The 23,948-nt window shown below is 43.4% G+C and overlaps 4 protein-coding genes and 1 long non-coding RNA gene across 8 annotated transcripts; 3 read left to right on the top strand and 2 right to left on the bottom strand.

The window, feature by feature from the left end:
* The first annotated feature begins 2,294 nt into the window (after positions 1–2,294).
* LOC115683637 (3-dehydroquinate synthase, chloroplastic) lies at positions 2,295–5,342 on the top strand. The gene is made up of 8 exons (XM_030608194.2): positions 2,295–2,757; positions 3,005–3,155; positions 3,250–3,417; positions 3,528–3,754; positions 3,824–3,947; positions 4,592–4,654; positions 4,748–4,891; positions 4,977–5,342. The coding sequence occupies exons 1-8, from the start codon at positions 2,420–2,422 to the stop codon at positions 5,106–5,108; spliced, it is 1,347 nt and encodes a 448-aa protein (XP_030464054.2). The 5' UTR covers positions 2,295–2,419; the 3' UTR covers positions 5,109–5,342.
* An 802-nt stretch (positions 5,343–6,144) lies between these two features.
* On the top strand, positions 6,145–9,343 carry LOC115683638 (rac-like GTP-binding protein RHO1). 2 transcript variants are annotated; one of them, XM_030608195.2, is made up of 8 exons: positions 6,145–6,301; positions 6,560–6,801; positions 7,743–7,830; positions 7,918–8,027; positions 8,121–8,184; positions 8,499–8,563; positions 8,663–8,728; positions 8,828–9,343. In XM_030608195.2, the coding sequence occupies exons 2-8, from the start codon at positions 6,703–6,705 to the stop codon at positions 8,927–8,929; spliced, it is 594 nt and encodes a 197-aa protein (XP_030464055.1). In that variant the 5' UTR covers positions 6,145–6,301; positions 6,560–6,702; the 3' UTR covers positions 8,930–9,343. The 2 variants fall into 2 exon arrangements, with proteins under 2 accessions (XP_030464055.1, XP_056176288.1); XM_056320313.1 differs by having other exon boundaries at positions 8,811–9,343.
* Positions 9,344–9,908: 565 nt separating this feature from the next.
* Positions 9,909–10,959, bottom strand: LOC130140659 (uncharacterized). Its single transcript, XR_008818641.1, has 2 exons — positions 10,654–10,959; positions 9,909–10,286 (listed from the first exon to the last, which is right to left on the bottom strand). It is a non-coding gene; the product is annotated as an uncharacterized LOC130140659 (long non-coding RNA).
* A 5,955-nt stretch (positions 10,960–16,914) lies between these two features.
* LOC115683745 (GDSL esterase/lipase EXL3-like) lies at positions 16,915–19,253 on the top strand. Of its 2 annotated transcripts, none has more exons than XM_030608349.2 (5): positions 16,915–17,367; positions 17,817–17,947; positions 18,257–18,451; positions 18,576–18,831; positions 18,941–19,253. In XM_030608349.2, the coding sequence occupies exons 1-5, from the start codon at positions 17,073–17,075 to the stop codon at positions 19,135–19,137; spliced, it is 1,074 nt and encodes a 357-aa protein (XP_030464209.2). In that variant the 5' UTR covers positions 16,915–17,072; the 3' UTR covers positions 19,138–19,253. The 2 variants fall into 2 exon arrangements, with proteins under 2 accessions (XP_030464209.2, XP_030464208.2); XM_030608348.2 differs by having other exon boundaries at positions 18,218–18,451.
* A 1,678-nt stretch (positions 19,254–20,931) lies between these two features.
* LOC115683607 (F-box protein At4g35930) lies at positions 20,932–23,563 on the bottom strand. 2 transcript variants are annotated; one of them, XM_056320270.1, is made up of 5 exons: positions 23,405–23,563; positions 22,551–22,951; positions 21,772–21,846; positions 21,544–21,653; positions 20,932–21,447 (listed from the first exon to the last, which is right to left on the bottom strand). In XM_056320270.1, exons 2-5 carry the CDS (start codon positions 22,902–22,904, stop codon positions 21,189–21,191), a joined length of 798 nt encoding a protein of 265 aa, XP_056176245.1. In that variant the 5' UTR covers positions 22,905–22,951; positions 23,405–23,563; the 3' UTR covers positions 20,932–21,188. The 2 variants fall into 2 exon arrangements, with proteins under 2 accessions (XP_056176245.1, XP_030464014.1); XM_030608154.2 differs by having other exon boundaries at positions 22,551–22,999; positions 23,405–23,562.
* Positions 23,564–23,948: the final 385 nt, after the last annotated feature.

The following is a 23,948-nucleotide window of genomic DNA, read 5'->3' as shown; positions in this document are numbered from 1 at the left end:
GATTGTCGCTTCCCAAGCCATTGAGGCAACTTCTGCTGAAATCGTCAAATCGAGAGACACGGAGCTGTATCTACAGCTGCTTGAGCTAGTTAAAGGGTTAGCTTACCTTACCGTGCATGACACAAAGACCTAAACATTCTCTCAATAATGTTTTTTCCTTTCCTGATCTATATAGTAGGTCCAAAAACTGGCTTGGTGATGGAAATAGTTTGGGGTTGATGTGGTCTTTCGTAGTTGGAAATGCTAGATCACGTCGAACCCATCACTTTTCCAAGTATTACCTATCAAGATGGTTCATTACATATCGATTGTCTATTGAGAATTTTTATGAAAATAATGGTCATGGTAACTACGATGCCCCCATCTAACCGCAAGAGAAAAGCCGTATATAGTACGAAATAAAGTAAAATGCATCTGTTGCGAGAGCAAAAGGCAGCTCCCACATTTGAGCCAGAAGAGAAAATTCTCCCAAGAACCGTACGAGCAATTGCTTATGAATGCTTTACTCATGCTTCTTCATCCCTCCTGTCCCTTCTTTTGGCTTTTATTCCCAGGTTCTTCTCATCTCCGAGAGCTTTTCACTGTAATGTTTGGAACCTGACACCATGGTGTGGTTCCTAGAACGGGACACACGCTTGCTGCACTGTTTAACATAATAGTTCAGGAAACAAACTACAACAGCAACAGTAGTCAAAGCCTCCTCGCTAAGTGCAAACCGACCGCATGGTCCTTGCTAAACATGGTTGCGGCAAAGGATGGATTCAAGGTCTTCTTTACGCTGTGTTCGAATGTCTTCTTAGGCTAGGGATACCAAGGCAGTGGAGCATCCCTAGGCTTGTGGTGGCTTTGACTCGAGAGTCCTGAGATTGGTCTTGATTGCTTATTACTCGCTTTTCCGCTTAATTACGTATTTTCTAAAAAGGAAAGAGAAAAAAACAACAAAAAAAAACAAGGAGAAAAGGAGTCCATCAGACAGGCTTTGTGTGTTCAGCCTTACCAACCACAAAATGGGTTGACTTTACGGTGAACGAGTCTTCCTCAGACAATCCAACCAGCTTCCATCGATTTTATGGTCATCGTCGAACCTTCAAACCTGGAGAGGATCCCGAACGCCAACAAGCACGCGCTCAAATTAAGATTTGGAAGATGAGCAATGCCACCCATGTTTTTTTTTTTCCTTTCGAATTCATGTGTCTTTGACTATCCAATCCAAAATTCGCTTCAATTGGGCACTACGGGTGCGTAAGTTCTGGACTCGAAACCTTGAAACCTATCCTATCGGAACTGGTTCTCGAATTTTTAAAATCAAGGACCAAACCGATCGACCCTGGAACCAGCCTCTTCGGGATTCTAGGGCCGAAGCAGAAATCGGCTTTCTTTCTATTTCATTTTTTTATTCAATTGCTCTATCATGTGTAATGTCTTTTTTTTTTTGACAAAAATCCTCAATCATGAGACTCGTGGGACCTAGTTTTGACAATTCTATTCAAGAATCGACCGTGAAACCTATGCTTGACATTGACCCGGCCACCAAATCGGCCAAGGCTGGTTCGGATTCTTTACCCGAGCACCGAATCGGTCGTCATGTAAGGCGAGCTTGGTTCGGTTCGGTTCGGTTAGGCTCGGCCCGGTTGCCCACCCCCTTGAATGGCCAAATTGCAATTGGGAAGCAGGGATAATGAATAAATAAATAGCTCCATAAATTATTTTCTCACGTCTCACAAACTAATTTTTATTTTCCCCAAAATACAAAAGGGATAATAACACAAACAATCCCTAAACATTAGCCTAATGTGCAAGTTGATTCCTTAACTTTTAATTTATTCAATATAGTCCATGAACTTTAGATTAATGTTCAATGAGGTCCCCGAACTTTTAATTTTTTCAATGTCATTTCTTAACTTTTGGTACGTGTTCAATTCAATCCCTAAACTATATGAAAATGTTCAATGCAGTCCTTTCCATTAATTCAAGTTTAGAGACTACATTAAATATTTTCATATAGTTCAAGGACTGAATTGAACATGTACCAAAAGTTCAGAGATGACATTAAACAAATCAAAAGTTCATGGATCATATTGAACATTGGGATAAAGTTTATGAACTCCATTGAACAAATTAAAAGTTCGGGAATCGAATTGCATATTTGATCAAAGTTCAGATACTGTTTATGTCATTTTCCTAAAACAAAACTAGCAGGTAAAATTTAAAAAAAAAATTTGCATTGATTAGTTCCCAACAAGATTTCCAAAAACGAAGAATCCTCCCCCACCTAACCCCACATCCACCACCAGCTCCTCTGCTTCTCCTTCTTCTTCTTCCCCCACACACACGCACCAAGCATGCACATCAATGTCCCTTCCCCTCACCAAACCCCGCAACCTCTCCCTCTGACGCTGCCCGACCCGATCCGCATCCCATGGCCTCCACCGCGAACGCCTTCCGCCTCTCCGTCTCCCCGAAGCCCGCCGCCGCCTCCTCCCCCGACGCGTTCCTCCGGCCGGAGACGCTGTCCTTCCGCTCTCCCGCGGGCGGCGCTCGGCTGCTGAGGCGGAGCGGCGGCGGCGCGTGCTCCGTGAGCGCGGGCGCGGGCGCCGCGAGATTCAGGGTCCGGGCGAGCGCGACCCCGGTTATGGACAAGTCCGCGAGCGAGGCCGGCTCCAAGGCCCCCACCATCGTCGAGGTCGACCTGGGCAGCCGGAGCTACCCGATTTACATCGGGTCCGGACTCCTTGACCGGCCCGAGCTCCTGCAGAGGTCATCTTCTATCCTATCTCGTGTCATTTGAATTCGATGAAAAATAGAGTCTACGGAGGGAGTTTGATTACGATGTTTTTAATTGCGAAGTCGATCGAATGGAGCTTGATCTGATTGAATGGGATGGTCCGGGATTGAAATTGAATTTACTGGTGTCCCCCTGAACTTCAAATGGCTGGTTAGCTCTAGAGCTGCTTTCGGATTCCTTTGATTGAAAAAAAATGTATCTTTGCTTGCTTTGCAATAGGCATGTTCATGGGAAGAGGGTTCTTGTGGTGACTAACGACACCGTGGCGCCAATTTACTTGGATAAAGTTGTCAATGCCTTAACCAAGGGAAACCCGAATGTTTCCGTCGATCATGTGATCTTACCGGATGGTGAGAAGTACAAGGACATTGTAAGTCTCTAGAAGCTTTCTATTCAGGGTTTCCATCGCTTACCCGCCTGGTGGAACGGGCTTCTGAGTGACGCGAGAGGTTTGTTTTGATCAGGACACCATGATGAAAGTCTTTGATAAAGCAATTGAGTCGCGTTTGGACCGCCGATGCACGTTTGTCGCCCTCGGTGGTGGTGTGATTGGTGACCTGTGTGGGTATGCTGCTGCTTCGTTCCTCCGTGGTGTTAACTTCATTCAGATTCCCACGACGGTTATGTCTCAGGTCTCTCGTCACTCAGAGCTACTGAATTCTTTATCATCAACTTGGCTCTTTATTCCTTTTCTCTTGTGCTGTCGCCCTGATGGATCGTCCTTGTTTTATTTCTGCCCCAGGTGGATTCTTCTGTTGGGGGGAAGACAGGCGTAAATCACCGCCTCGGGAAGAATTTGATCGGTGCCTTCTACCAACCACAGTGTGTGCTTATAGACACTGACACTCTCAACACCTTGCCAGATAGGGAATTAGCATCAGGCCTTGCTGAGGTTATTAAGTATGGGCTTATTAGGGACGCTGAATTTTTCGAGTGGCAGGAAAAGAATATGCATGCCTTAATGGCCAGGTAATATCAATATTTGCCGGGATCCTTGGCTGCTCTTGTGCAAAAAGTTGATGAGTTGCTTCATCACAGGGATCCATCGGCACTAGCATATGCTATAAAGCGTTCCTGTGAAAATAAGGCTGAGGTTGTGTCCTTAGACGAAAAAGAAAGTGGATTGAGGGCAACATTGAACTTGGGACACACGTTTGGCCATGTGAGTTTCATGCCTATGCAATTGGCGTTTGGTCATATAGCTTGTCAATTCATTTTCTTGGCCCTGGCATATCCATTTGGGCTTCTGTTGTGAGTATGAAATTTGGGATTTTCTCCAACTTCTAGGCATATTATAAACTTATTTCTCTAACAAGACATGGAGGGGTAAGCATAATTATGTAAGGCTGTTATAGAATGACACAAGTTAGTGCTAAGCAACCTTCACAAAAGGAACGCGGTGCTGGTGCATCTGTTAATTAACCCAGGCATTAATGCTGCAATTTCGAATAATGAGTTTTCCTTGCAGCATTTTCTTGTGATGCAATCTGTAGCACAATGCATATTCAATCATCTTCTCATCTAGGTTCTCATACAGATTGTAATTAGCAAAGCATCTAGTTTAACTTTCCGAAAAGCCTCTCTACATTTGCTTTCTTATGTGTATACCAGATCAGAGACTCGTGCTCGTGCAAAACTGTAGCTTACCCTAACCAAAGATGTAATGGAGAGTGAAGTTAAATGGTTCCACACATATGTACATAATAAAAGACTTGTTTAGGGCAATACTGTCACAACAGGTCTGTTTTATTCTTTTACATCCAACCTTTTCTGTTTACATTTTAGTATGTACTTCTGTTATTTCAGGCTATTGAGACCAGTTTTGGCTATGGTCAATGGCTGCACGGAGAAGCTGTCGCTGCCGGCATTGTATGTCCTCCATACTTTTTCTCTTTGTTTTTACCAAAGTTGCTTAGCCTGTGTGTGTGTCCTATAATGCTAAATTGAGTCTCTGAACTTCAGGTTATGGCTGTTGATATGTCCTACCGGCTCGGTTGGATTGATGAATCGATTGTGACCCGAGTTGACAAGATTCTGAAGCAGGCTAAGTTGCCGACTCTCCCTCCTGAAACCCTGACCGTGGAGAAGTTCAAGTCTGTTATGGCGGTAAGAGAGTTCTATCCACGTGATCCTATTTGAGTTTGAAAATCCGTCTCGTCTTGTGGGCGTTAACACGCGTTTGGAAGTGCAGGTCGACAAGAAGGTAGCAGACGGGCTGCTGAGACTCATCCTTCTAAAAGGGCCTCTTGGTAACTGCGTCTTCACGGGCGACTACGACAGGAAGGCCCTCGATGAAACACTCCGCGCATTCTGCAAGTCTTGAGATACAGATGCGGGGAGCTTTCGGCGTCCCCGAGATACTTTCGATTCTTTTGTCAGTAGATGTATGCGTAGTTTTTATGTAGTAGTGTGGTAAAGCCAGTGTTGCAATTGTTCACACCTTCTTCATTCTGTCGACCTAAGATTGAATTGGTGAAATCTTATTGATAGCGAGGGTTTTGTACTTCAGACAGACTGGGATCGTCAACAGAAATAAAGATGTCAATGTCTCTCCCTCTGCTCTACTGTTGCTGTTGTTTGGTCTCGGGGCCTAACTGAATCCATCGGGTTGAACGGAAAGTTCATGGGCCTGAAATTATAGTGGAATCAAAAGATGGTGATGGGTTCCACGTGCATATATCTGAGCCCGACCCACGGTAGTTTTCCCCTAAACCCACTTCCATTCAAAAATAGAAAAGAAGAAGAAGAAGAAGAAGAGGACAATCGATCTCTAGTTGGCTTGCTTTCAAATTCTTTGAAAAATCTATTTCTACGAATTGAAATGTAGACCCATTTTGAAACATTGTTACCCTCAATATCTTTTTTCACGTCATCATCGCCACACGCTGCATGACATATATCGGTTTCAGAACATGTCGGTTTGGAAATCGAAATCCGAAACCCGACATTAAGTTTCGGATTCTGCCAAAATGTCCGGTATTCTTCTCACGGTGAAATTTTCGAGAGAAAAAAGAAAAAAAAGGAGAGAGACGAAAATGACCGCCCGCGCCATGGGATGGGGATGGGGATATGACTGGTTTCTATTCTTGGGCCACGAGGCGAGGCTGAGCTGGACGCTGGACTCAAACGTTCGATTCCAATTCGTTTTAATCCGAAGCCCCGAAACAAAAAGAAAGGTCGCCAAAAAAACAAGGGGGGGTACAGCTCAAATTCAAAACTCGAAATCTGTCCCCCCCCACCCAAAAAAAAAAAAACAAAATAAAATTAAAAAAAGGGGGGGTAAAAATCCAAAAAAGAAAAAATCAAAAGAGGTGTGGGGGTAGAAAATCTCGAACATAAATAAATAGCGAACACGGGGACCAAAAACTCGGAAATTGGATTTTTTTTGGGGGGAGGAAGGAGTTCGGTTTCCCTTGGCGAAGAAGAAGAAGAAGAAGAAGATTGGGTTCGCTCGCTCCCCTCCCACGAACGCTTCAACGGCACTAATTTCCCGGAGCTTCTTCCGATTCAGAAATGGTATTCTTCTCTCTCCACTTTCTCTCTCTCTCTCTTCGCCCCGATCTTCTGCAAATCCCCAAATCTCGATCCGCATTTCCATCGCCTTCCTTCCTCGTCTCGATCGATCCCCCCCCCTCCCGAATCGCTCTTTTCTCGCTAGGGTTTGAGTCTCCGTCTTTCTAGGTTCCCTTCGCTCTCCTTCATTCTTCTTCTTGTTTTTCTCTGAGATCTGGTTCCTTCTTGCGTTCCTCCGGATCCGTGCTCGCGGCGTGCCAGATGCGCGGTTGAATCGGCTCGGCTGGGCGGCGGCGGCGGCGGCAGCGGCTTCGGCGGCATTGGCGTTGTGATCGGGTCTCCGGCTCGAGGGAAGATCTGAAGGCGTGAAGTGGGGGGAGGAGGAGGACGAGGAGGAGGGGGAAATGAGCGCGTCGAGGTTCATCAAGTGCGTCACCGTCGGCGACGGTGCCGTCGGTAAAACCTGCCTGTTGATTTCTTATACCAGCAACACTTTCCCCACGGTGAGTGCTTTCGATTGCCTTCTTCTTCTTGCCGTGTTGCGTTTCTTGCGAAATTTGCTTCTTGGCGGTGGAAATGATTGGATTGTGTGGGATTTTTTCGGGATGATCTGCTTTGACTCGTCGCGAATTTTCTGTGAGGCTTGTGTTAAGTTTTTTTACCTTTCAGGGAGCAGCAAATCATTGTGAAGGAAAGTCTCGTTTTTTTTTTTTTTTTTGGTAACGTTCGTTTCTCTCTCTTTCCTCACCTTATTCGAGAGCAGATCTTCGAGGCTTAGATATTGTATCTGTAGTGCATTGCCTGGAATGCTGATGCGGATCATAGATGTCCTGGAGTTCACATCTACATGCTGTGGCCCTTATTTTCTTTGTGTGCTGCTAGCTGCTCAATTTGGAAATGTAACAAACGACATTTGATGCATTCTGTTCCCTCGTTTGTTAAATAATGGGGAAATGCTGTTATCCGTCATTATTGCTCTTTTTATGCTATGTCTACTGAAAGGTTGGAGATATTATCCCAATTGTGCACATCATACCCTGCTGGCATCAGTTTGTAGGTTACGCTCCTGTCACTAATATCATGTGCCCGCCATCGTGTTGTCTGCTAGACTGCAACCGTAGTACTTGGTATGATTGCTGAGAGTTTTGGGGCTTGATTATGTAAATGTATCTAGTGTTTATAGAGCTGAGGGATTTACATTGTCTTTTTCTCGTTCTATTGATTATATGGTTCCAGTCGTTGATTTTCAGTAAATGTGATTATGCATTTTTCTTACGTTTCTAATGAGCTTAATGCGGGAAATGATCTATTAAGTGGCTTCTTTAGAAATTTTAAGTCTGCTTCTTTAGAAATTTTTGTGTGCTTGAGTGGCTGGATGTCAATGGGTTCTTTATTAGACACTTGGACATTATCTCATGATTTTGCAACCGAATGATGGTAACAGGACTATGTGCCAACGGTGTTTGACAATTTTAGTGCAAATGTGGTGGTTAATGGAAGTACTGTCAATTTGGGATTGTGGGATACTGCTGGTAATTTCTGCTTCTTTCGTCTTTCATGATTCTGCCAATTGATTTGGCTTTCTAATATACTTTGATTTTTTTCATTCTGTTGAACAGGACAAGAGGATTATAACAGATTAAGACCTCTAAGTTACCGTGGAGCAGATGTTTTCATACTTGCTTTCTCTCTCATAAGCAAGGCCAGCTATGAAAATGTTTCTAAGAAGGTGGGAGAACCTAATAGTGTCTAACGAGCTTTTGGTTTTGTTTCTTTTCTACATGATTTTGTGAGCTGATATGTTATCCCTTATTATTTCCAGTGGATTCCAGAATTAAAGCATTATGCACCTGGTGTGCCAATAATTCTCGTGGGAACAAAGCTGGGTAATATCTCTATTTAATTGGCATTTAGCTTCTTTCCTGCCTTTTTCTCGACGACATTTTAGTGATTCCTTGTGTTAACCTATATATGTTTGTCATATGCGCTCCATTTGCAAGTTGGAAGATGTGATGGCCAACTATTGATAGTTGAACTACATAGCACTGTTTACAGTTTAACTATTGGAGTTGACTTGAATATATTCACTCTTTTGGTTCCCTTTTTATATACCCTCCGTTTAGTGAACATGCATTGAAGATGCAGACGCTGTGTTCTTCCTGGATCTAAACGTATTGAATACTAATGTTAATTGATCCAGACTTGCGAGATGATAAGCAGTTCTTTATAGACCATCCTGGTGCAGTGCCTATTACAACCCAGCAGGTCCTCATCTTTGCTCATTATTCATTTTAAGCCAAATGAATAGTTCTATCGTTTCCTATGATTCTTCTATTCATATCTGAACCTTATTATTACTTCTAGGGAGAGGAATTAAGGAAGCTGATTGGAGCGCCTGCATACATTGAATGCAGTTCAAAAACACAACAGGTAATAGATGATATTCTTTAATGAGATATTTCATAATGACTAATTGTGCTTTTAAAGATGACAGTCTTCTTAATGGATGAAGTCCTATCTTGAGTGCAGAACGTGAAGGCTGTCTTTGACGCGGCCATAAGGGTTGTGCTTCAACCACCAAAACAGAAGAAAAAGAAGAGCAAAGCACAAAAAGCCTGCTCAATATTGTGATTGAGACTAGGTGTAAAGAGATGTAACAAGCTTTCCGACCTGCCTGTATCTCCTTTTGATCTTTGTTCGTTCTACCGGTGAGCAGCTGCTTTTGTTGGGTCATTCCTCGTCTCGACTAACAAGACTCAGGTCCTCAGGGAGCATCTGGTGTATGGGTACCCTTTTATTGGCGTCATTGCGATCTCTAATTACAATCATCATCATTGTGTTATCCACTCTTTTCTTAACTCCATTTCTGATTTTGCTTTATCTATTATGAGACTGTACTTAGGAAACAAAAAAAAGAAAAACCTGTCTTTCGCGGGCAGTTGTATTTCTCGCTTTGCAACTCCTTGGCGAGGCTTGAATATGCCTGTGCTCCTCTCACGTTCTTTTGTTAGTCACTCGTGCAGAATTTGATGAGCTTTTCTGATAGATCCTCTCTCTCTCTCTCTCTCTCTCTCTCTCTCTCCCCCTAACATACGCACGCACATAATGGTGGCCCACTAAGGAATGAAAGTCAAATTGGTCAGTGCATCAAAACAGAAAGAGAGGGAAGTCAATCTGCTGCAAGATGGGAAGGTTTTGGGATGACCATTCTTTTCCTGGCATTATTATAGTTCAAACCTGAAGTGATTCTTTATCTACGCTTGAATTGAGTTTGTAACGTGACTAGCACTTTGCTCAGATGAACTCGATGTGGTCTGGTTCGCATCGTCTTCCTCACCTCTCCCTTCGCTGAACAATTTGAGCACCACTCATCATTATCATGAAATCAAAATTCTATTTTTGATTGCTACAAAGAGGTAAGAAAACCGAGTCCTTATTCCCTGGTAAAATCTCTTGGCATCTAACCATAATGTGGGCGCTTCCTATGGCAAAAATAAAAGATTCGCCATCATCGTCTCCTAAATTTATGGAGTGTCTGTGAGAAGCGGGCATAATGGCCTGTCTCTTCAGTGTGAACTTTTAGGGTCCCTCGGGAACATATCCGAAGCCGTAACAAGAGGTAATAACATTCGATTTATCGTAATTTCTGTACATAGTGTCGTGACGTGGTTCTCAATCGACTTCCAAGATCTACTGTTTTTTGTCAGCCAAGAGGAACCATTTCTCGAAGAACTATCAATGCCTTCCTCTTTGGTCGGTTTACTCGTGAGAATGTCGAGCACCAGTTTTGTCATCCGATGACATCACCCTTTCACAGTTCTCTTTGCTCGTTTCTTGCATGGCCTTCTCTTGTTAATATCTCTATTCCAAAGTGCTTCTTGTTGTTCTTTCTTGTTCCTTCGATCGTCTTTTCCCATAGTTGCCTGGATTCCTCTTCTTCTATATGGAGCATCAAGTCAACAGAGTACCCTCTACCCGTTTACAAAGGCTATTTTGGTTGCATGGACATAGGAAAAGTCAGTAAGTTCAAAATCAAATTGCTTAGGACCCATTGAAATAAAACAGAGAATTATGGATGAGCACACACGCAGCCAGCGGCAACAAAAACAAAAACGAAATTCGACCCCGTGATCGATATAACTTGCAGACCGGTCCTCTCTTTTTGTCGCGTGCGCTAACAAAATCGAATCGGTTCGATCGTGGCATGCTCAAATCAACGTGGTTCACAGACGCAATGCAATGGCATTATCGGAAGGCCCATTTCAAAAGCTTAAATCAATAGACGAACATGTATATAAAAAGCATAAAAAATCTCGAGCAGAATACTCTAACAAATATCAGGCAAGCTGGCTTACTTTATCCGATCTCGACACTAGGGGTGAGCATTGTTCGCTTGAGCAGTTCTCACCCTAAAATCGGGAACTACCCGCTAAGGGCCGGTTCCACAAAATGGAAACTGGGAACCGCCCGCTAATTTCTGGATCCACCCGGGAACCGGATCATGGAACCAGCCGGGGAGGCGGAGAAGGGGTAGGGAGTGGCGGAGGAGGAGGGGATGGGCGGGCACGGATCCTTGAGTGGGGTGGAGCAGAGGTAGGAGAGGGCGAGACGACGGGTGAGATGAGTACGGTGACCACGTGGTGGAGCGGGAGGGGAGGGGTGGGGAGGGAAGGGCGAGCGAGAGTCGGGTTTTTACGAAACGGTCAAATTCAGGCATCGAGTGAGAGAGTGAAGATGGTGGAGAGAAGATCTACATCGCTCTAGAGAGAGAGAATGGACACAAACTGTGAAAAATAATGGACATCGGTTCGAGGTGACTCGCTCCAACGAGGCTGTGAAAAATAACGGACGCAAACGGTGACGTATGTTCAGAAATCAAGAACGGAGAAAATTTTTTTTTTTTTGAAGGTTCTTGAAATCCAACTCAGCGAGAACGAAGAAATGGCTACGAACGTAGCTCTGTTGAGAGAGAGAAAGAGAGAGAGAGAGGGGAGAGAGAGAGTGTTGTATTAATTGGAGAGGGAGAGTCTAGTCCTTGAAAGCTTGAATTTAAATGTAAATATATACCGGTTCAGTTCGGATGGACGAGCGATCGATTTCACATTTAGAATCAAGAGCTGGATTGATACTCTCTGATTCCAAGAAATTAGAATCAGGAACCGAATCGATCCCCATAAAAGCCGCCGGTTCGGTCCGATTCCGAACGATTTTCGATTCTTTTGCACACCTCCCTACTTGATACCGTAGGCGATGACCATCAGGTCCCGCGAGTATGGTTGGCCGATGAATGTTATTGTCCACTTTAATTTATGAGAGTGAGCGCCAAGCGGCCTTAATTGGGGTTGGCTCGCGTATTGATTAGCTCCGGTTGACGAGCGACAGCCCACGTGCTTTTATTGGTCCTATCCATGGACAGACATGCTTGTATAAAAGGTCCACCTCGTTTTGCTTCCTTAATTATTTCGTTTCGGTGCCGAAGCTGCTCCATTTCCAGAAATGATCAGCATCCATACGATTGCCCCCTTTGTTTCCCTTGTCTATAGCGTGCTTTTGCATTTTGATATGCTCGGATTACCCAAGAAACACTGTCACCAATGGTCAATTTTGAATCACGGTTGTACATAGAGTAGTAGTGTCTTGGAGTGAACAGAAGCGTGACAAGGTATGGTTGAGAGTAGGTTTCTAAACTATTTATTTTTAAGAAAATGTTTTCCAAACTATTCGTTTTTCGCTGAACAAACGCAGCTTAAATGAAAGGACAAATGTAGAACGTGGAGACCCAAGAGAACACAAAACCTAGTAACCTCTTTGTTCGACGCATTAATTGTAGATTTATGGAACCCGTATGGACCCATCTATAAGGTCGACCAGACCAATCATATATCTACAGCGTAGACGCGAGCGATATCATATGCCTTTTCAATAGCGAATTTTTTTATTTGTAAGATGTAATTGGAAAATGCGACAGAAAATTCTCTAAAGTAAATACAATGTAACCATATAATAGCGGACATGGAGCTGCGAAAAAGTTGATAGATACACCCACAATTGTAAACCAAATTAGGCCGATCGTGGTACGATCAAATCAAGGTGATCAACGGGCCAACAATGCAATAAAAGAGAAAAAAAGAGGTTGTCGGCTACTGTTCAGCTTGGTTAAGATAAATGGTTTTGTCCAATTCAATTAGGGATAATAATATAAATAGCACTTAAACTTCAATTCAATTTGCAATACGAAACTTTATCTCGATGTACAATATGGTCCTTAAATTTTTAATTTATTCAATATTATTCATAATCTAGTTTCTGAACTACATGAGAATGTTCAATGTTGTCATTCCATTCATTCAAGTTCAGAGATAATATTGAACATTTTTATATAATCCACGAGTAACCGCCACATTTGATTGCTCGTCCATAATAGACAAACCTGAGGTATAAATGCGTACCTCGTTTCGCTTCCTTAAAACTATTTGATTTCACTGCTGAGGCTGTCCCATTTCCAGGAGAGGAGACTATACATCCATGCATCTGTTCCCCTGCTTTCCGTGCGATGCGCTTTTGAATTTTGATACGCCAGCGTTTCCAAAGAAACATCATCGCCATGGTCAAACTGAATCGTGGCTTCATACGGATGAGTCTGTCAAGAACGGACTGAAGTGTGAGAAAACATTGAGAGAATGGATGTTCCGCGACCGTCAATCGGTACAACGGTGCGAATAACATCTTACTGTTGCTTCCGGTCCGGTCGGAATCGAAAATGAGAAACGAAGACGAAGGCGAAGAGAAGAAAAACGAAGCTCGACACCAGCGTCTGCACTTTCAGCGACTCCCTTTCAACCTAGTTTTCGCCTATGTATCTAGAAGATTGTCGCATAGAAGAAGAATCCCGTGAGAAACCCATCCTAAGCCATTAAGCACGCATGTCAATCATTCTCGTGTCCAAAAGCATTAGGCGAAATAATTCTTTTTATTCGTGCCCTAAACAATTTCTAAGCATTTGAAGGCGTTTGGTAACTGTCCAAAATTTCTGTTCTTAGAATAGAAAAAAAATAAAAATACATTTGGTAACTACACAAAATTTCTTTTTATTAATAACATTTTGAATTTTTTAATATTTCTTTCTTTTTTTTTCTTTCTTTCTCCTCCCTTCCTTGGCCATGGCTGGCGGCCGGCCACAAGCCAGGTCCAGCGAGGGCATCGCGGCCCTCGCTACCGCTCTCACCGTCGCCACCCAAGTTCGTCACCTGGGTGACGACGGCAAGGCCGGCCTCGCCTTGGCTGGGTGAGGCTCGACCTCGCCCAGATCTGGCGAGGCCGACCTTGCCATCGCTTGGGTTGGCGACGGCGAGGTCAAGCCTCGCCCAGCCAAGGCGACGGCGAGGTCGGCCTCGCCTTGGCTGGGGGAGGCCTCGTCGTCGCGATCGCGAGCCGCCCTCGCCGGATCTGGCCTTTGGCCAGTCGCCGGCAGGTGGCGGGGCCGAAGAACAACAACATATCAAAAAAAAGAAAAAAAAACCAAGAAGAATCAGTTCCGGAAAAATTGTTTCAAAATCAAGAAGCTACTTTTTTTTGCTTTTTGATTTTGTTCCAAAATTGATTCCGGGCACAAAAAATTTAACAAACGGATTTCTGTTTCCAAACTGATTCTGAGAACAAAAGAACAGAATCAGTTACTATTTGGCAAGTTGCCAAACGCACCCTGAATGAGAACACCCGTTCCGCGTTTCGTTTCATTGACTCTCCAAAGCATTAAATTTTTGTCCCAGTCGAAGCATCACGAAAGGGTACGAAGCTTGACCTAAATCTGGAGAGACAGACCCACAAGAATCAAGACATCTTCTTGACGTCAAAAAGGACTTTTTAGTTAATGTGTGAAATTTAGCAATCCTATAACTGCGGCACTTAATTCACTCCATCGCTTCTTGCTTTAATATTCAGTTGAATCCATGAATGTCTCAATTCCCCAACGATGAGGACATCAAGAACACATACAATGGAAGCACGCCCACTTCGTTCTTGGATTCAAACCCTAGATCGAACGCTCTTGGGCAGCATTCGACTTGAATATGTAGGGCCGAGAATTCACATCAAGGGTCCCTTTGATTGTAGGGGAAATTATTTTCCGACGTTTTCGAAAAATGTTTTCTAGGAAAATAACAATATTTTATGGTATTTGGCTGAAACCTGAAAATGAACTAGAAAATTTTTTACACCATTTGATAGGAAAAATCTAAAAATTACCAAAAAATTCGAATTTTTTCTTTTTTCTTTTTCTTTTTTCTTTCTTTTCTTTCTTTTTCTTTTTCCTTCTTTCTTGGCTGACGACCGGCAAGCTTGAGCTCGCCAATCTACTAGACTTGAGCTCACCGGCCATTGGCCGAGGGAGAAGGAAAAAGAAAAGGAAAGAAAAGGAAAAAAGAAAATTTTGAATTTAAAAAATAATTAAAAATACGAATTTCTTTTTAAATATTTTTATGAGAACGAACATTTCCTTAATCAAGGAGGACTCGAGCCCAAGTGCCGAGACCCACACACAGCCTTTGTGGACCAGAGCTTGAGCGTTGGGGACCAGAGCTTGAGCGTTGGGGACCCGAGCACAGCCTTTATGGGCCCAAGCTCAAGTGCCAAGGAATCCAGCACATGCACCGGGGTTTCAAGCTTGGCCTCGATGGACCCGGGCCTGGTCGCTAAAGACTTGGTCCTGAAGGCCGGGACTTGGAAACTTTAGTGTTTTCGTGTCCAAGCGTAGAGTTTCGGATCTAAAAGTCAATAATTAGTTATATTTTGGAAAAAAAATTTCCAACTTTTCAAAAAGGAAATCATTTTGGTGAATTTAAGCATATGTTTTCCGTTAATTAGGAAAACATTTTCCATCGAATCATTTTCCTAAGCGAACCAAACGACGGAAAATTAGGAAAATGTTTTTCCCGAAAAACATTTTTTTGCAAAACTCCGTCTGTTTCGCGAAAAATTAATAATTTGAAAAATATTTTCCTAGAAATGATCGCTTGTCGATAATGAAAGTATTTTCCATCGACTGATCGTGGAAAACACAAAACCTAGTTAGTAAGCCACGTGTTTGACGCATCCATCATCGACCGGATCAATTTAACATGCACATGTTTGGTAAAATATCGAAAGAGCCTTCTATAGTTGGGCAACGGAGTTCAACGGGTACGTGGATAGTAATATTAACGAAGGAGATGTATCAGAAAATGCGACTTATGAGCTCATCAATGGGCAAGATTGGCCCCTGATAACACATTTGAGGCTTAGAGAGAGCGATCATCATGCAGAGGGGATTGCAGTTGGAATGGTATTGTTGGGGAGATGGCGGCTTGAAAACGACTCGCATACTTTCCTAATTAGGAAGGTGCTTTTCTTTGCGGGACACGCTGTGTAAAGTAGTATAACGACAGCAGCAATCGTATCCACCACCGTGCGAAAACCCATCCCGTACCGCAACCTCAAACTGGAGCCGTCCTCGCGGTGCCGTCGAAGCGCGCACCCACGAGAGCGTATCGGCAAACACGAGGCGAAAACCTAACGTGCGACTGCCGGCCAGATTGGCCAGCGTGCATCTGAGTTGGATCCTTGCTCTGCCGTGCCTGAAGGTGGTGATCTTGAGTGCATTTATTTGGTGATTCTTGATAGCAATGGTTGACACAGTGATCGCTATGAATACCATGACCAGTAATGTACAGCTCTTCTGGGTGATTCGCCCCACCATAATTAAGAAAAAGTACGAATCGTTTCGGTCCAATTAGTTGGGACGGAGAATTCAATGGGCGGTCGCTTTGCTTTAAATGTTTTGTTCTTTTCTTCCTCTTCTTTTTTCTTTTGTAATATGATTGTCTTGTATATCATATATCATACACGAAAAGATTGGGATGGGGCCAAATAATTCATCAATGATGATAACCATGGTGATTCTTGAATCGTCTCGGATGCATCATCCCTCACATGCACTACACGTCGACACGTATCGGCTTATTGATTTGTCGTTCCAAACTATTATCTTATATCGAGTTTGAATTTGATCGAGAGATTGGATAATTTATCCCTACCAACAATGTGTCTCGTCGATTAGATTTCAAAGAAACGTAAGTCATTTAGCGATAGAACTGTAACGTACATAGAATATAGCACTTGTAATTACATCTGAAAGGCATAGATGGTCAATCTATGCTGTGTTTCTCCTGATCAAAACGAAATGATTCGCGAGGAGATTGGTTCTTTCTGTTACTTCCTCCCTCCCTGGAAAAAAGGTAATCTCTGTCTTCACCTGCTTTCTTCTCGGGAGAAGAAAGGCAGGGACACAAGTTAGCAGGCATTGATGAAATTGAAATCGAAATCGAAATGGAAGTGATGAAGTACTTTTCTTTTTCTTTTTTTCCCTCATGTTCACGAGGAATATGTACGTGCATGCCCCCCCCCGAAGTAATGAGACAAGATGAGCATCATTTCAAAGCCTCAAATTCCCCCTCAAATCTGATAGTTTTACGATCCAAAAGGAGAAATTTATCAGAGGGAAAGGACTCATGCCTTGTTACCATGCCTAACCACTACGAAGGCCTTTCGAGAGTCAATAAATAGCTAGTCTTTTCCATGTTCACGTGAGGAAAAATCAAAGCCTAGAGACGAGAGTGCTCTCTCTCTTCCACTCATTGTTGTGTTGTACTGCTGTGCTGCTTCTTCTTCTTCTCCTTCTTCTCCTTTCTATTCTTGTTAATTGAGAGGCTGTGCTACGTTGGAGAGTGCCCCATTCAAGATGGTGTCAACCTCTGGGAAGTCCCTTGGCTTACCCTCTCCTATGAAAGTGGTTATCTTCGTGTCCCTCGCCCTCGTCGCCGCACGCGGGGAGCTCGCCGCCTCCGCGCAAGTCAACCGCAGCGTGGCATCCTTGCCGGCGGTGATCGTGTTCGGCGACTCGATCATCGATCCCGGGAACAACAACGGCATAAACACGATAGTCAAGTGCAACTTCCCGCCGTACGGGAGGGATTTCGCGGGAACGAAGCCGACCGGAAGGTTTTGCAACGGGAGAATCCCCTCGGACATGCTCGGTAATGCAATCATGCGAGTTTCAAGTCCCATTTTGTTTGCACTAACTTCATCGACCCTAGTCAAGAGCGCAAAATTGATTACTTGAGTTCATTTTATCATTTGTTGCAACGAATGTTGTCACCTGTAGTAATAGCTGCATGACTTATGCCTTTTCCCACACCTTTAAACCCTTCTATGTTAATCTTTCAAGAGCTATCATAGATTAAATACAACTTCACGAGGTTTCATCGTGTAATTATATACAAAACATCCTATCATGTGATTTTTCTTTGTTATTTTATCCAAATTCAAAAGAACGCCGTACAAAAGAAATTGCAAGGTACAACACTTCAACGTTTACCACAGCAAACTGCATTCTAAACAAAGACATAAACCTTCCATCGTATTGATTTGTACTACCAACGTTATTAACCCCAATTTTTATGAATCTTGGAACAAAACTCTCCAGTCCAAGCATTTGGAATTAAAGAGTACTTGCCGGCTTATTTGGACCCGAGTCTCAAATTAGAAGACCTCCTCACCGGCGTAAGCTTCGCTTCCGGCGGATCCGGTTTTGATCCTCTCACCTCAAAAATCGCCGTAAGCTCTCGTGCCTCTCTGTCGGCTCTTAAGTTCAACACTTCTTTCTTTGTTTTTGTTAATTAGGAATTTAAGGTTGTCTTAGGCTTGTGCGTTTGTATGTGTCAAAACACGTGAAAGAATAGTTGTTATGACACCGATGAGCGTTGGTGTCGCGTGCAAACACCGGGTTCCTCGCAAGTCAGTTGGGCTTTGGCTTAGTTCATCTCAATTTTTTGAATTCAAATGGAATCATCTGAAATTTCTTCTATGATATGATTATACCGATAGTCGGTCTTGTCGCTATCGGATCAACTAGACCTGTTTAAGGAGTACGTGAAAAAGATTAAATCAGGCGCTGGAGAAAAGAAGGCATCAAACATCGTCACGAAGAGCCTCTATTTAGTGGTGTGCGGGAGCGACGATATTGCAAACACATACTACTCGACTCCATTCAGGAGAGGGGAATATGACATACCGGCCTACACCGATCTTATGGTTAATTCAGCTTCAAGCTTCTTTCAGGTAAGTCTCGGAAGAGGAACATTCTTATCTGCACGACGACGATAAAGAAACACCGAAAGACATAACATAGGACTAGAATTGCAAAAGAAAACTGATGCTGAAGTACCAGTGAATGATTTGGCAGGAGCTCTATGGATTAGGAGCAAGAAAAATTGGAGTTCTGAGTCTACCACCGATTGGATGTGTGCCCTCACAGAGAACCCTTGATGGAGGATTAGGAAGAGCCTGTTCAGAGCCTGCCAATCAAGCAGCAACCCTCTTCAACTCCAAGCTCTCCTCAGAAATAGACTCCCTCAACCAGAAGCTCCCTGGCGCTAATCTAATCTATATAGACATCTACTCTTCATTGCTCTCTATCATCCAAAACCCAAAGCAGCACGGTAATTTACCCCATTATACGCTCTCTGCGATATTTCGGCTTTCGCATTCGAATCTCTATCGTTATGCCATTGGTCAGCCTCGTGTTTGGTCATGTCAATGTGTGTGCAGGATTTGAAGTGGCGAACAGAGGGTGCTGTGGTACCGGGAACATAGAAGTGAGCGTACTGTGTAACGACCTGGACGATATCCAGACATGCCAAGATGACACAAAGTACGTCTTCTGGGACAGTTACCATCCAACTGAGAAGGCCTATAAGATCCTGACGGATCAAATGATCAGCAAGTATGGTGACAAGCTTAATTGAAACTGGTCGGTGTTATTAGTTGTTTACGGGTGAATTGGAATAGTAAGTACGCCTCGAAGTTTCCATAAGGCCCCCTGCTTCGCATTATAGATTGTAACGGTGGCAGTTGAAAATTGTCCTCTCGACGAAAGTGTGAAACATTCAACTCTTCAATAAAAAAAATTTCCGTTATTGAAACAATGATGGTACTTGAGGGAATGTTTCCTTCTTACCTTCATGCTGCGGCTAAGTTGGGCACTTTGACGCTGAAGAGAATGTCTGAGATACCATCTTAAGGAATTCCATCAATTCCTGCTTACATGGTGGTCCTGGAGCTAAATTATCAATGTTTCATTGTCCGAAGCTGTCAGGTCATTCTTATAATTTATTTTTCGCATTAGTTGTTCGAACATAGGGAAAATTAAGTGATTTAGACTCGGGCTGCATTTGGAATTGGCTTTGCCAAGGGGCTTTGGGCATCCAAAGCCCCTTAAGCTAAAATTTGGTGTTTGGGAACAATTTTAGAAACTCCCCTTCAGCAAAAGTGAGCCTTGTGAAGGCTGAAAGCCCAAGGCAGGTCCTAGGCTACCTTGGGCTTTGAGCTTTCTCGGCATGCAAGTCCTCGAATGATTTTTAAAAAAAATTCTTCCAAAACTACCCTCATCTATTTTTTGATTTTCCGGTTTTGGCCTCGTTTGTCACTGTTCATCGTCTTCTTCGCTTACACCTCGGCCGGCGTGGCTGTGAGGGGATGGCAATTGGCCGGAGGGGGGCCCGGCGTGGTCGCGCAACCCAACGACCGTTGCCTGGGCTCGCACGATTGCCGTGAGGAGCCACGTGACCCAGGCGAGGGCTGCCAGCAACCCAAATTTGCCATCATCTGAGGTCGAACGACCTCATGCAACCCCCAGCGACCGCCAACGAGGACCAACTGGGGTCGTGCGACCCAAACAACCCTCGAGGGCCACCGGCGGCCGCCTGCCCTTCGCTGGCTCTGGCGAAGGGTTTCAACTTTTCTTTAATAAAAAATAAAAAAAGTGCTTTGCAAGTATAATTTTTCCAAACGCTATTTTACCCAAAGTTACTTTACAATGGACTTTTAAGTTATAACTTACCAAACACAAATTGCATTTTAGAAAACTCCTTCAACTTAAAGTCTCTTGCATTTTCCCAAACACTTTCCCCCAAAGTGTTCCCAAACGCAGCCTCAAATCAGAACCCCAATGCCCCATATAAAAGAAGAAAAGACTACTTTCTCAAGCCACTCCCGACGGAGCGCCAGTGGAATATGCAGCAAATGAGCCAAAATGCTCTAATATTCTAATAGATGACAAAGACAGTTCTTGTGTTTAAGACAGGAAGGAATGATTGCCAATGACCACTTCTCTACATCCCACGATAGTTTATCCGGTCAAGTTCATAACAAGAGACACATCGACAGTTTAATTATTATAGCAGCTGGATAAATAATGACAATGCTAGATTTCATATTAAAAAGTTCTGAGGAGACTAATAAAGACAGATTAGTCATTACAGAGCTTTCTAACCACAGCAGATTGGAAATTACTGGATAAGTCCAGGAAATTCTAGACAGGAAAAAAATTTTGTATGCATACATATACAATTATATATACAATTAGTGACAAGAATATCCTTCCAATGACACATCAAATGATTGGATACTATTCCATAAAGGTCACACAATGCATTACTGGGAACAGAACATGAAAAGCCACGCGCACATTTATAAGTGCAAGTAAATGCAAATCCAACCTCAACAGATACCGCTAAAAGAAAAAACTAATTCCTGCAGTATGTGTAAGTATATACTTCAAGAGCTGGCCATTCTTGTCAACCACACAAGAATATACAATAACTAGTTCAAACCACCACATCCAGACAATTATCGTCTTAATATCAAGTACCGGTGGAGTTCATATCGCCGTAACACCTAATGCATCCAACAAAACTACAAAATTGCATCCAGCATCCTATCTAAGAACACCTAGAGGGAGGCAAAACAAAATATATACATATGATAACACCCAGTGACCAAAAGCCACAGGAAAGAATCAACGAAGTTTATTTTGAGCAACAGCCTGACATAACTCCTCCTCATAGAATAAGGCCCGATTTGATGCCAAGGACTTGCATAGAGGCTTCGTTAAAACTGATGGTACCATACATCTGGAAGGGAATGTTGATTCCTGGAAAAGAACAGCAGCAATCTGCCGCATCTCAGCCAACTTAATACGAGAAGGTGGCCGTGGACCCTGCCTTGGTGCTTTTGGAGTATGTGGACTCGGCATAAAAACACCCTTCCCATCACCCCTGGTGGAAGCATTCATGTTGAGTATGCATAAATAATATTCATGGTTTAACCAAGATAAAAATTAGGCACAATAGGATGAAAACCATGAGCTATACCTTTTAAAAGGCCAGTGTTCCGTTGGGCGAGGAGTCATAGCTCTTAACATTTCTTGTCGTGAGCGATCTGGTGTAGTGTAGTTGAAGTGAAACTGCCTTGCAATCAAGACCTATATAGGAATGATCAAAATGGGACCATCTGTCAAGCTATAGGTTCAATTTGATCCATGTAGACAGTAAGGAGACACAAAAACAGAGAGAGAGATTGACAGAGTACAAGACACTTACCGCCTTCCTAACCCTTTGAGAGACATGGAAAACTGCCCTTAGCTGGTCATGATGTAAGTGACAGAGTATTTTGACCTTAGAATTGAAAAAAAAAAGAATTAGATTTTTAAGGGAATAAGCATTTACTTAGGGAAGCAAATGAGAAACAAAATAGGAAGAATCATCCAATCAAAAACAAGAGGGCAAAGCAAAACTGAACTTTATCCCCGAATATAAACAGATGAGACAAAAATATGAACTTCCGGCTGGAATTCTTATTACCTTCACTCCTGCCGAAGTTAGTGGTCGCAAAACAACCAAAACAATATTAATCTTGTAAAAGCCTCATCTAATGTCCACACCTAATTACAGGAGCTTTTTACAGTTGAACCTAGGTATGTGATTTTTTGGAGGGTCATTTCCAAACTTTAACTAGGAAGGGACAAAGTTCTAAAAATGGTTACACAGATTGCAATACAAACCCCCCAGCCCCAAGAAAACCCACAAAAGAAAAAGGGGAAAAAACAAGCTACTCGTGCACTTTTCGTCCTTCTCTATATAGATTCTTACATGTCACCAACCTTAAAATGCAAATATATCATCTTTATATGCACCATCTTCAAAGCATGTTAAATGCCAGATCCGTTAAAACAGGCAATACAAGCAAAGAAAGTTTTTATTAAGCCCAAAAACAAATACCACAGCTCAAATCTGACTAGAGAATATGCTGAAAACGCAGACGTAACAACAAATAAAGGAAGCGCATCTCCATGAGATGAGAAGAAGATAGTAAACAATACCAGTACGTCTATGGGGAGAGCCTCAAGCCTGGATTCAGTTTTACAATCGTTGTCACGAGGTGTCTTCGGTGTCCACAGTAAGTTGTTTTGATTAACCAAATTTACAGGGGACAACAGAAGGGAGCTTTTGTCAACTGCTTTATCTTCAAGTATCACGTCATTCTCAGCCTTCTTAGCATCCAGAACACCAACCCTTTTCTTCCCAATATCGGTACAGGACTTGGCTCCGGAGCCTCTACTGTATCGGAGCTGGGCCAGAGCCCCGGGTTTAAGATACTTCTTGCTTGAGCTCCGCAACCGCCTCTTCTGCCTCGAACCCTTCGTTTCCCTCTCTTTCGGCGATACTTTCCCCATTTCCACCGCCCGTCTTACTTCCTCGCCTCAGTTCTTCCGCTGCTCCCCTTGAGAAAAATCCAATATCCACTTCAATTCCGCATCTTTACCAGTTTCTGAAGCAAAAGGCAAAATTTTTACTCTCACTCACGCTTAACACACTGACATCGGAAGCGACACAAGAGTTCAAGCGAACAAATCACCACGACAGGAACGACAACATTCGCACGAGCAAATGCGCAAAGACACGAGCTATCTCTCCAAAGCTTCCCCGCAAATCGAGGAAACAGCTATCCCCAATCCTCTCATTTCTCGACATTTCCGAAACCACAGCGAAATCGCGAGTCGCGACACCGCCGAAAAATCGACCCGAATAAAACTCGTCTATCGTGTATCAACAAATATACCATCGAAGGGCGGTAGACACCGGCGGCGGCGGCGGCGGCGGCCATATCTCACGAGAAATCGCAATTAAGCTATCCAGAAGCCACATACATCTAAATCCGCCATGAAAATCTTACCTCATCTTGGAGAGCTTCGAGGCGTGAAACCCTAGAAACCGATGCTGGACGAGCTCAAATCAAGACGAAATCTGCATACAGAAAGCCCTGGACGAGTTCGATCGAGAGAGAGAATCTGCAGAGGAGAGAGAGAGAGAGAGAGAGAGAGAGAGAGAGAGGGAAGGAAGGAATGAAGCAAAACTAGGGTTCGATCCTGTATTTGAATTGGGCGAATTTTTGCCCGCCAAATTTTTACAAGCAACAGTTGCCCGGCGATTTTTTCCCTTTTTCTTTTTTTTTTTTTTTGAAAAGAAGGGGGTAAAAAAAAAATCCTCCCTAGAGATTGACGTGTTCTCCGGAAAATAATAATTCCCGGTGGGGCTCGCGTGGCGCGATCCCATTGGCGGAGGTTCGCTGCTGCCGGTGCTCCGGTGGGGCCCAGCCAGGTGCTTTCAAAACCGTGGCGCGACGACGGACCACATCAGACGGCGGCGATTGCGTGATTTAGATTGTGAGCTGGATTTTCTTGTGTATTCATTTAATTACCCGGTTGTCACTCTTGATT

The sequence above is a fragment of the Syzygium oleosum genome, unplaced genomic scaffold (genome assembly GCF_021117445.2).
Source record: "Syzygium oleosum isolate NSW1041296 unplaced genomic scaffold, Sole_v2.1 Sole_v2.20, whole genome shotgun sequence".
Lineage (NCBI taxonomy): Eukaryota > Viridiplantae > Streptophyta > Magnoliopsida > Myrtales > Myrtaceae > Syzygium > Syzygium oleosum.
This window is presented reverse-complemented; position numbering and strand designations above follow the sequence as displayed.